General features: G+C 41.9%; 1 protein-coding gene across 2 annotated transcripts in view; it reads right to left on the minus strand.

The window, feature by feature from the left end:
- ano1a (anoctamin 1, calcium activated chloride channel a) overlaps positions 1-13,130 on the minus strand; it is a 224,268-nt gene that overhangs the window by 154,234 nt on the left and 56,904 nt on the right. The window contains exon 1 of one of the 2 annotated variants that reach the window (XM_052029182.1): positions 1,279-1,552. The exons of the other annotated variant lie outside the window; for it this stretch is intronic. Within the exon in view, the coding sequence (XP_051885142.1) occupies positions 1,279-1,482 (204 nt within the window). The 5' untranslated portion in view covers positions 1,483-1,552. Of the gene's footprint in view, positions 1-1,278; positions 1,553-13,130 lie in introns of those variants that run through there. 2 annotated transcript variants of the gene reach the window in all.

Here is a 13,130-nt window from a genome sequence, read left to right on the forward strand (position 1 = left end):
TCCACTTAAACTCTCCCTTCATTATTTGATCTTTTACATTAAATATTGCATTTGACATGAATGCAAAGAACTTTCCAGTTTGAATCCACTAATTTTGCACACTTGCTGCATTGTATACAAACCATCTTTCTCCCGTATCCAGCTAGTTTTTAAAATATTGACATTAAAAATTATTTTCTAAGCTTTCCAGTATTATAACTATTACTGGCAAGTAACAGCCATGTCTCTATAGTTTTAACTTTCCCTGTTACCCAAAAATGGAAACAGAGCTTTATCATCAACAGATACCCACAAACATCACTTAAAGTGCAAAGGGGTTATGCATGGACCGGAGTAACACAAGTGGGCACCAATAGCTTAGAAAAATTATGAATAAGCATGACATTGTAAAAATGTTTAGTAATGACTACTTGATCTGCATGTACAGCACATTTACTTCATGCTAGAGATATGGAGATGTTATAAATCACAGAGTTGCAGTCCTGTCAGTATTATTAGTGAAAAGAACATCAAACTACAAAATGTCGGCCTTAACTCTTCCCCATTTAAAAACATTAGCCTCTCACTCAGCAGGTGGATAAGAGACCAAAATCTAGCAGCTAACCAGTGGTGCTCTTGGTCAAGTACCCTAGTTTATAGTGTACACACTTCACATTGGGATTTTTGTTTGATTTTCTGCAAAATCCCATACAAAGCTCAGCAAAATTCTGCGGAAATTCAGTAGATTTTAAAAGCAATGTTGCAGTCAGTCGGAAGGCACGAGAGACATCATGGAATCACCCTGTGACAGTGGATCGAGTGGGGAACGTCTAATCATCGAATTTCAAACTAGCTCCGAAGACAATTTAGGCAGAGGAATGGGAGCGAAAAAGAATGTCTCGCCAGCAGAACAAAGCTCATCCCGGAATTGAGAATGGGAGAAATTAAGAGGGTAATTGACTCGTTATCTAGCACATACAAGAAACGAGGCACGCTACCTATTTAATCAAGAACTTGAAGCCTACAACTGCAGTCATTGAAGTTTGTCATGTGCACAAGTACAGCGAGGTACAGGTACAATGAAAACCTTGCTTGCAGCAGCTTTACAGGCACGTAGATTCAGACAAAACACAGCATTTAAAATGATAGTCCAAATTCCAATGCAAATTCCGCTCGAATTCAATTTCTAAACATGTTTTTATCCAGGGGCCAAGTGCAACCTTGCGCGACTTTTGCACTCTCGGGATAGTAGTGAGTGCGAGAGAGGGATACAGATCGGGGAAGGGAGTGTCCACTTACAACAGCGTCTTCGCTCTGTGCACCCTTCTCGGGGAGAGGGTCGCCCCCTGTGTCCTTGCCATTGAGGAGGTGGTTCTCCAGGGGCGTTTCAGTCGGGATCTCGGTGTCCGGACCCTGCTTGGCCAGTAGTTCGGTAGTTGGCTTCTTCTCATCTGTAGCTTCCTCAGTGCTCACATTGGGAGTCTCTGACGGGTCAGTTGCCATTTTGCCCTGAATACAGATTGTTCTTCTTGTGACTACGGTTGTGTGCTATTAAATTGCCATACTAAAAGAGGAGGTCCCAAGCAACTAGATGCCTTAAAGAAGATCTTATTAAGCGCGTTGTTTTAAGAACTAACTCGATGTTATAGCAGCTCTATAATCAGATCAAAATTGAATCTCGATTTTAGACATTAAGTTCGGAAACATTCTCAAAATCCAGAGCGACCAACTCTGCCACCTCCACTTGACAGAGTACAGGCGAAGTCCCAATCACTCAAACTCCCTATACTTAATTGAACAATTAGCATCTGCTCATCACCCGCCTACTTATTAACAGGGCAGATTGCATTTCTCTGGAGAGCTCAAATGTAACTTGCTTTCCATTGCAAAGCTCAAAAACAGAATCATATTATACGCTGGAAAAATATGAAAGCTAACCGAAGCGAGCGGCAAATGTTTCCCAAAGAAAACTGCTTCTGAATTGCGGGTGCATTGATTATTTGCAAATGGAACTTTTGTTTTTAGACTGTGTGTGCCGAACAATAAGATTGGATTTCTGCTCTTTATATTGGATCACCCTGCTCATTTGCTGTTGTGTGTTGTTACTTGGTTCTGCGCTGATTAAAAACAAGTTAGACCTCGGTGCTGTCACCTGATGTTGTTGTACACATCAACACCTGTTGTCCATCTTCCCCCCACATCCCTGCGTTGGATAACGCCAGCATCAATAATACAACAGCTCGGCTCATGAGAGAACGGACTCAGAAAGAGAAAGACAAACTTTCTTGGTCCTCGGAGCGTGCAGACTCCTTTGATGAACCCAGAGGTCTCAAAATACCTCGCCAAAGGCAGCACTATCTCCATCCACCAGAGACGTCGGCTGCCTTAGGAAGCAATTGTCAAGTTGCCATGATGAATCATGTCACCGACGGCCGTCCACAGCAGCTGCAACCCTGATTAAGACAGCCTGGTGGGAGTTAATGACAGTAGTTCTATTTAGGGGGTTCATATAAACATCAAGAGCTCCTTGAATTAACCCCCCTCCCTCAATTGAAAAGATATGCTAACTTTATAGGACCTGGAGGCGTGCTTCCTCAAAGCTTGGAAAAAGAATGTTTTCAAGGTTGTGGGGAAGTGTGACTAATTGGTGAACTTTTTCCCCCCCAAAGGGCTGGTACAGAATCAATGGGCTGAATGGCCCTCCCTCTGCTGTTAGATTCTATAGTGTGTGAGATTGCATTCCCTGTTACAAAGGGATCTATATTCATAAAACTTAGCAGTCACTTGCTATTTAGAATAACTTAGCATTATTACCTACAGTGTGCGTTTGCGTTGGGATGTTATGTTGCAGTTATGCAAGACATTGGTGAGACCGCACTTGGTGTATTGTATACAGTGTTGGTCGCTCTGTTATAGGAAAGTCATCATTAAACTGGAAACAGTGCAAAGAAGATCTACGAGGATGTTGCCAGGACTTGAGGGTCTGAGTTACAGGGAGAGGTTGGGCAGGCTAGGACTTTATTCCTTGGAGCATAGGTAACCTTAGAGGTGTATAAAATCATGAGCGGCATAGATAGTTTGAATCCACACAGTTGTTTTCCCATAGAAAGGGAACTAAAAACCAGAGGGCATAGATTTAAAAGGGACCTGAGGGGCAACTTCTTCACGCAAGGGGTGGTGCATATATGGAATGAGCTGCCAGAGAAGGTGGTGGAGGCAGGTACAATAACAACATTGGTATTGGTTTATTATTGTCACGTACCCGGGTACAGTGAAAAACTTGTCTTGCATACCGATCGTACAGATCAATTCATTACACCGTGCATCGAGGTAGTACAGGGTAAAAACAATAACAGAATACAGAGTCAAAACACAGGTATGTGGATTGGAAGGGTTTTGAGGGATATTGACCAAATGCAAGTGAATGGGACTAACTTAGTGGGCACCATGGTCAGCACGCACGATTTGGATAGAAGGGTCTGGTTGCATGCTGTATTACCCTATAACAATACACACAATTGGCTTATGGGGTACAGGCAAGTCGCTAGAGGCAACAGTCATGAGGGTAATCACTCTACAGTCATGTGCTGCATCACTCTACAGCAACTAATATCCTCAAATGGCTAAAACCTGCCCTTATCCCTGACTGCATGTGATGTTGTGACAGGATCAGACAGAATGGACGTACTCTGCTAGATGACACCCCTTCTCCCCACCTCTACAAAGCTTTATCAATCAAAGCTCATTGGCAGGAAATCTTAACCATCTCCTTATTCATCTGACTCATCATTTGAAACGTTAATCTGAGTGTTTCACTGGGTACTTCATTTGACACCGAGCAGGAAGTTTGAGCAGAGACAATGCACTATATTTCAGCACACTGAGCTGGAGAATCTTGTGTGGTATCAGAGAAGCAATTAGTATCTGAGACACTTATGGTCTGGCAGATTCATCTGTGGGGAACTTTCAAACTATATTCCACGTAAAAGCAATGCTAGAAGACCAAGGCCATTTCATTGTCTTCCACTGTCCTTTAGTTGCATTCCTATTATCTATGTCCATTCTTTTGTTGTATAAGGTCAGTAACTCAGTATATTTCCTGGTATATGAATTCCAATCCTGGATTAGTCAAACATTCTCAAAACCAGGATATGTAGAGGTTACTGCACATACATACAGTAGGTGTTATGGTTTGCTGTGTACTTGCTGTCCCTGGAGTGAGGGAATATAAACCCCTGGATATTACTACAACATTTTGCATTAACTGCAGTGTAAAACTAATCTGGCAAGATGAATTATTGTATACTCCTTGAGGATTGTAGACCAGGTGGATTGCATTTGTTGTAATGAATCAGGTCCCGCTTCCTATAAAAGGGCACTTCTTCATAGAATAATTGGGTTTATACCAAACAAGATACAGTGATAGACCCTGCTCCACAATACGTACATCTTCAATCTTGTACCTCATTAAACTAACCTTTGCAATTAAGATATCATCTAGCTTTTATTTTCAAGAAGCATAACAGGGAAGAAATAAGTTAAGATTTAGGAAAACACATTTAAGGATATGTAAATAGAGATGGTTAATAAAGCATTCATTATCTCTGTGTTCACTCCTGGCTCTTTGGAAAGATTACTCCAAACAGTGCAGTCGAAAAGATGGGTAAACTATTCTATTTAAAACTGTCCCTCAAGGCACTAAATCAAATTTCCTTTCCACTGCATACCTTCACACTTTTGGTGCTTTCCAAGAATCCACCGTGTTAGAAGAATTTATATTAACCTAATACAGCATTCAAATGAAATTCAAAAACTGTTCCAAGGTTACCGTTAAACTTTAGGGAATAATTTGAACTGGTTGTTTTGAACAATTGAAAATGGTCCTAGAATCCCAGTATAGCTCACAGTGTAACTATTCACATGGAATTTACGTATGAATAGTAACAAATTGTAATCTGGAATGCATTTCCTGAAAAACTGGTGGAAGCAAGTTCAAAAATTATGTTCAGCAGTGATCTCAGCTGTTGACTAAGCAGCATATCAGACTGAAGAATTCTGGCATATCAAACCAGGACACAAAACACTTTCAATTTCAGATAATTATAGAAATCAAATAATGATTGCAGGCACACTAGTGCAGCGGTTAGCGTGATGCTATTACAGTGCCAGCGATCTGGGTTCAATTCCGGCCGCTGTCTGTAAGGAGTTTGTACGTTCTCCCCATGTCTGCCTGGATTTCCTCTGGGTGCTCCGGTTTCCTCCCACATTCCAAAGACGTTCGGGTTAGGAAGTTGTTGGGATGCTATGTTGGGGCCGGAAGCACAGTGACTCTTGTGGTCTGCCCCCAGAACACTTGAGGCAAAAGATGTAGTTCACTGTGTGTTTCAATGTACATGTGGCTAATAAGGATATTTTATCTTCTGAAGCACGTGGATTAAAGCAAAAGATTAAATATCATAAATATCATAAACATACTTTAAAAATTATTTTAAAATCCTTGGTATTTTGTCATCACTCTGAGGGAATTTGACTTCGTTCACGTAAAATTGTATTTCCAGGAAACACGGGCAAATGGGACTAGCTTAGATGGGAATCTTGGTCGGCATGGACCATTTGGGCTGAAGGGCCTGTTTCCATGCTGTATGACTCTATGACCAGAGATGCTCTTCGGTAATAACTCTGGCCTGGTATCTTATTGAAAATTATTACATTTCATTCAAGAAACCGCAAATATTTTCAGTAACAAACAATCTGCTGGAGCAACTCAGTGGGTCGAGCAGCATCTGTGGGAGGAAAGGACCTGCTGAGTCCCTCCAGTAGATTGTCTGTTCCTCCAGATTCCAGTGTCTGCAATATATTCAGTGTTGCTTTGAAGCAAGAAGGGAGTATAAAAATTTAAGCTCACATGAATTTCTTGATTCTGCATTAATGGACTCTTATACATACCACAATAGTGCATGCTGTGAAGAAGCAAAGTATCACTGATAACAATTTCCTAATCTCTATGTTTAATTGTGCATGTGTGGATATTGAATGTGATGTTGATTGCAAGGAATAACATTTACAGTTTCACCATGAGTATTGACTGCAAATTCCAGCTCATAATTTCCCATCCCTGGCAACCTGTTGTTTTATGATGGTAATGTTTTATAATTATTTAGTTTTATAATTGATGCAGGATCTGTCATTAAAGAAAAGCTCCCATTGGCTTTGGAGGCAGTGCAGAGGAGGTTTACCAGGTTCATTCCGGAGATGAGAGGGTTAGCCTATGAGGAGAGATTGAGTCGCCTGGGACTATACTCGCTTGAATTCAGAAGAATGAGAAGGGATCTTATAGAAACATATAAAATAATGAAAGGGAAAGATAAGATAGAGGCAGGAAGGTTGTTTCCACTGGTAGGTGAGACTGGAACTAGGGACATCGCCTCAAGATTCAGGGGAATAGATTTAGGATGGAGATGACAAGAAACTGCTTTTCCCAGAGAGTAGTGAATCCTGTAATAAACACTTTGCAGAAAGTACTTCCAATTGGCCTGATTTTACTGTTGGTTACTAAATCTCCTTAAGCCTAGTTGTCATCATGCCGAGGTGACTTCCTCGAATCATAAGCTTTATGAAAAGCAGAGAGGAAAAACTATTTGTTAATGACTTCCTTGTCACTGGTTAACATTGATGATGTGCTTGTGAAATCTTTTCACAGCAACAGGTAGAGTTTTATTCAACTTGAGGTCAATTCAAAAGTAATTATATTCACAATCTAGTGGTTGCAGTACTAATCAAGCAGAATATGAACAGAAAATGCTGGAAAATCTCAGCAGGTCAGGCAGCATCTAAGGAAAATGAAACACAAAATGTTTTTTTGTCTGTGATCCTTTGTCAGAACAGGGGAATAGAGGGGTACAAGAGACTGCAGATGCTGGAATCTGAAACAACAAACAATCTGCTGAAGGAACTCAGCGGGTCGAGCAGCATCTGTGAGGGCAAAGGAATTGTTGATGTTTTGATCTGAGACCCTGCATCAGGACTGAGAGTGGAGAGAGAGGATGGCCAGCAAAAAGAGAAGAGGGGGAGGGGTGAGACAGGGGCCAGTAGGTAATTGGTGGACAGAGGAGGGGTGAACGATGAGGTGCAGATGGAACCAGGTGGGGGAAAGGGGAGATTTCGGAGGCAGAGACAGGTGGATGATAGGTGGAAGCAGACAAATGAAGGACAGATGGAACCAAGTGGGGGAGGGCAGGGTGGAGGTGGAGACAGCTAGGAGGGTGATAAGTGGGAACACAAAAGACTACGAGGGAGATACTACTTTTCCATAGGAGGGGAGGTGGGGGAGGGATGGGGAGCCTTAAAACCTACTTCATTAGCCAAACACTACCTTGGTGCCAAATTTCATCTGGCAACACTCCCTTGAAATAACTTGAAATAGTTAGGGTCAGTAAATGAGCCAAATAACTGGTGGTTATAACTGGAGGAAGTGGTTAAAACTTGGCATCACTTTATGAAAATGATTACATGCCCCATTTACAACTGCTTGCTCCAGTATCAAGATCTTGTGTTCACTAGTTGTTCTTGGAGATTACCCACAGCCACTTGTATTCTTAAAGCTTCCCTCGACTGATACATACTGCAGGATGTAGTTTACATGATTGAATCTGATAATCAGATTTTAATCTACTATTACCAATTCAGTTCTAAATTGTATGGGCCATTTGCTTTGATGGTTCCTGTGTTTTGTGGACAACACCCCAAATTGGTTGTTTGACCAATTTGCTAGCCAAATGCAAATCTCCTCATCCAAATTCATACTCTCTCAACATGCACTTTGTTGATTAAAAAAATGCAGTTGAAATAAAAATCAGAAAATGCTGTAAATACATAACCTGTGTAAGCAAAGTAAAGTCCAGTTAAAATTCTAGGTGTAACACCTCTTCCAAAAGTAGACTGGCAAAAGGGTAACTGACTTTTCACCTTGCATTTGCTGACAGACTTGCCATGGCTTTATAAATTTACACTTTTTATTTCTGATTTCCGGCATTTTCTTTTAATTTTGCAAGGTAATTGAACTAGCTATCAATATTATTGCCATACCCAGCCAACAGACGGTGTGTAAGGTTGGGCAGGAACCACCAAATGCACCCAAACCCTACACCAAGAAGGGTCAGGCTAGCAGGCACGCATGAAGAGCCAACACCTGTAAGTGTCCCTCAAAATTACACATTATCCTAACTTTCAAATATGTTGTTGATCCTCAAACATTGCTGGGTCCAAATCCTAAAAACCACTAGCCATAGTGTAGGAGTACCTTCACCAGAAGGACTGTAGAGGGTCAAGTACCTCCTTCACAAAAATCTAAATGTGGATGGTGGCCAATAAATGCTAGTCTTGCTAGAGACACCCAAATCCCATGTAAAATACTGATTTATTTACTGCTGAAGTAAAATCTTGCTTCCAGTAAGGTGAAAATATATTAATTTATTGTTTGATGGATCAATGCCAACTGTGAAGCAGTGTTCAGGATCTTATCTGTGGAAAGCATTTGACTGATTGCATCATGGCCTGGCACAGGAACACAAGAGGCTACAGAGGGCAGTGGACTCAGACAGTTCCATCATGGGAACAGCTCTCCCTACCATCGAGGACATCTACAAGAGTCGATGCCTCAGGAAGGCGACATCCATCACTAAGGATCCTCGCCATCCAGGCCATGCTCCCTTTTCGATGCTGCCATCAGGCAGGAGGTACAGGAGCCTGAAGACCCACAACTCAAGGTTCAACAACAGCTTCTTCCCCACTGCCATCAAGTTCTTGAACCAACCTGAAAAGACCCTAATTCTACCTCAGACTATGTTTCCCTCAACTGCACTAATGTCATGATGTTATTTTTGTTTATTGTGTTGTGTAAGTTATGTATAATTTATGTCAATTTAAGTTTATGTAATTTATGTTGTCATGTTTCTAATGTACTGTGCTGCTGCTGCAAAATGCTAATTTTCATAAGGTAAGATTTCTTTATTGGTTACACATACATCGAAACACACAGTGAAACGCATCTTTTTGCGTAGTGTTCTGGGGGCAGCCTGCAAGTGTCGCCGCGCCTCCGGCGCCAACATAGCATGCCCACAACCTCCTAACCTGTACGTCTTTAGAATGTGGGAGGAAACCGGAGCACCCAGAGGAAACCCACACAGACACAGGGAGAACGTACAAACTCCTTACAGACAGTGGCTGGATTTGAACCTGGATCGCTGGTGCTGTAAAGTGTTACACTAACTGTTATACTACCGCGACATTTATACCCTGTGTATGTATGCCCATGACAACAAACTAGGACTTATCTTCCTAGATTATGTTGCTAGGTACATTAGGATCTTGAGGACCATTAGAACATTCAAACCTGTCTTTCTGATAATTTTGCATCTGTCTCGAGTTGTTAATGTACAAGAGTCATGATTAACCCCAACAAACAACCACTTCCATAACTCCAACCTCATAATGACAAATCAGAAAATAATAACCACATGTGGTTAAATGCCCTGAGATCTTTTGTAGGAGCAGATGCAGTCAAGAAAATTGATACTGAAGAAGGAGGCACATGACCAGAACCTTGGTCAAAGAGATAAATTCTAATGGACGTCGTAAAGCAAGAGATGCAGAGATTTAGGGAGTGAATTCTCGGGATTAAAGATGACTCATGTTAATAACTCCAGAGGTGCCAGTTCTGTGATGGGCAGGTTGCCTGGTTCCTTGTATAAAAATGATGTGCCTTGCTATGTCTAACAGTGAGCTCTCTTTACATCCAGAACATTCCACTTTCATGAAATAATGGTGAACCGATAAAACTGTGATTGTAAGTAAAATACAATTCTTCTTCTTCCAGAGGGTCTAGATTTAAAGTGAGAAGGGAAAGATTTAAAGCGGACCTGAGGGGCAACTTTTTCACACTGAGGGTAGTGGGTATGCCATTCTCTCTTCTACCTTCTGGGAGAAGATACAGGAGCTTGAAAGCCCGGACGGCCAGTCTTAAGAACAGCTTCTGTATCAGACTTCTGTACCAATCCCCTCTTTCACATCCCCTTCCCGGTGATGCTGCTGCGTCCTTGAACCCTTAATCCTACCCCTTTTGTTGTTGTCACTTCAGCATTTCTTTTTGCACTACCTCAGTGTGGACCACTCAGTTTTGTTTTTGCACTCATTGCTGTAACTACTGTTGTGTCTGTGTGGGTTTCCTCCGGGTGCTCTGGTTTCCTCTCACTTTCCAAAGGTGTACAGCTTAGGAGCTGTGGGCATTCTATGTTGGCGCTGGAAGAGTGGCGACACTTGCGGGCTGCCCCAGCACATTCTTAGTAATGCAAAAAGACGCATTTCACTGTGCATTTCGATGTACATGTGACTAATAAATAAATATCTAATATCTAATATGGAATGAACTACCAGAGGAAGTGGTAGAAGTCAGGACAATTACAACATTTGTTGGACAGGTACATGGATAGGAAAGGTTTAGAGGGATATGGGCCAAACACAGGCAAATGAGACTAGCTCAGGCAGGTAACTTGGTTGGCATGGACGAGTTAGGCCAAAGGACCGTGCTATATAACTCTATGACTCTACCCTGCTGTTACTAAACCATAAAATCATGGAATTGCTAATGGAGAGAAAGAGGTTGTTCAGTCCTTCTAGGACACACTGACTCCCCAAGGAGCAATCTATTCAGTCCCATTCCCCAGCTCTTTCACCATAGCCCTGCAAATTACTTTGCTTCCAGTGCCTACCCAATTCCCTTCTGAAACCCCTCGCTGACTGTTTCCACCATCTTTACAGGCAGTGAGTTCCAGATCATCACCACCTTCTGTAAAAATGTTTTCCTTTGCATTTCTCCTGTACCTTATTTGTCCTTTTTAAATCTGTATCCCTTAGTTTTAACTGAAGTAGGAGTATCTTTCAAGGAATAGTTGAGTCATGGAGTCATACAGCATGGAAACAGGCCCTTTGGACCAACTGGTCCATGCCGACCAAGATTCCCATTTAAATTAGTCCCATTTGCCCGCGTTTGACCCATATCCCTCTAAACCTTTCCCTATCCATGTACCTGTCCAAGTACCTTTGAAACAGGTACAACAACAGCATTTGAAAGATATTTGGATAAGTACATGGATAGGAAAGGTTCAGAGGGATAAGGGCTGAATGGGACTAGATTAGGTGGGCACATTGGTCAGCATGGACGAGATGGGGTGAAGGGCCTGTTTCTGTGCTGTATTACTCTCCGACTTGATGAAGAGCGTTCTGGGGTACCATTGGAAGAGTGAAAGAGAAGCTTAGCAATGCCTCCTCCATAATAGGAACTGTGAAAGCAGGTTGAGTCATCTAGTCCCTGTCTACTGGTGCTGACAATGTCTTCCCCATTTGCCACTGCGGGAGAAGGTATTCTCAGGAAGATGTTGTTACACCCTGTGGGAGTGTAGGATCTGTGTGTTAGATTAAAAGCCCACTAACTACCACCTTTACTAACAGTCCTCAGACCTGTCACTTTTGCAACTGACCCTGTAGAAGGTCCATTTCATAGACAGTAGAGAGATTAAGGAAGGAGGCCATTCTGTCTACTGTGGCTATGGTAGCTCTTTGAGAGCTAATTAGTCTCACTTTCCTCCCCCTATAAGCCAGCAGTATATATTTTTTATTACATATTCAACCACTCTCCCTTTGAAAGTTGTTATTGAATATCCTTCGTCTGTTTGCACAGTTGTACAACTGGTAGAACTGCTGCCTCACGGCTCCAGTGACCCCTGTTCGTTCCTGACCTGTGGTGCGATGTGTGTGGAGTTTGAATGATTTGGCTGTAACAGGGTGTGTTTCCTCCAGGTACTCCGGGTGCTTTCTTCTCACATCCCAAAGACATGCTTTTTGGTAGGTTAAGTGGCCGCTGTAAATTTCTCCTGGTGTGTACGTGAGTGGTAGAAGCCGGAGGGAGTTGAAGGGAACAAGGGGGAATAAAATGGGAATAATGTAAGTGGGTGCTCATTGGTTAGTATGGACATGATGGGCCAAAGGGTCTGTTTCCATGCTGTATGACTCTATGACTCTACATTCTAGATCATAACAAGTATCTGTGAACAAAAAAAGCATGTCTCATTTCATCTATGGTTCATTTATCACTTTCCACACATCTGGGTATTCAATAGTTACCCACTATTATAAATGCCATCAATGTTATGCTGCACCCAGTCAACATTTTAATCATCCTGTCATTTTAATCATCCATATAATATCTCTACCTTCTCTGCTGTAAGGAGAACAACAAAGTGTCTTCACAGAATTTGTCTTTCATCCCTGCTATCATTCGCCAGCAAATCTTGCTGTGCTGATGCCGAGAAGTGGCACAATACCAGCAAGGGCCCAACCAAAATTGGGTAAAAATTGTGTACAATTATGTTTAAGTTCTGTTTTTCTTGTGAATGCTGCTTGGCTGATACTATGTGCCTGTGATGCTGCTGCAAGTAAGTTTTTCATTGCACTTGTACATACATGTATCTGTGCATATGACAATAAACTTGACTTTGACGTTTGATTTTGAAGTGGGCTACTTTGCTCTGCCATGCAATCAAATCCTGGCTGATTTGATTGTAAGCTAAACTCTGCACTCCTATTTCAGCTGGTAACCTTTCACCATCTTGCTTATAAAGTGTCTCTCTGCCTCTACCTTAAAATATTCAAAGACTCACGACCTCTTGAGAGGGGAAAAAAAATCACCTCATCTCTGTCTTAAGTGGGTAAGCCCTAGATTCTTGTAAAAGAGGAAACATCTTCTTCACAACCACTCTGTCAAGGTCCTTCAGGATCTTGTTTGTTTCAATTAGGTGCCTTCTCACTCTTCTCCAACAGATAAAAGTCTAGCCTGTCCAAGCTTTCATCATAAGACCTATTCCAGGCGTTAGACAAGTAAACCTTCTCTGAACCACACCGACATCCTTAAACAAAAAGATCCATGCTGTGTACGCTACCACAGATGTGCTATTAGTAATGCCCTTTTAACCTCTCCACTTTTGTATTCAATTCCACTAGCAATAAATAATAATGTTCTAGTTGGCTTTCTTAATTGCTTCCCATACCTGTATCACAGAATCATGGTCATACAACACGGAAACAGGCCCTTTGGCCCA

The sequence above is a fragment of the Pristis pectinata genome, chromosome 14 (assembly GCF_009764475.1).
Source record: "Pristis pectinata isolate sPriPec2 chromosome 14, sPriPec2.1.pri, whole genome shotgun sequence".
Taxonomy (NCBI): Eukaryota; Metazoa; Chordata; class Chondrichthyes; order Rhinopristiformes; family Pristidae; genus Pristis; species Pristis pectinata.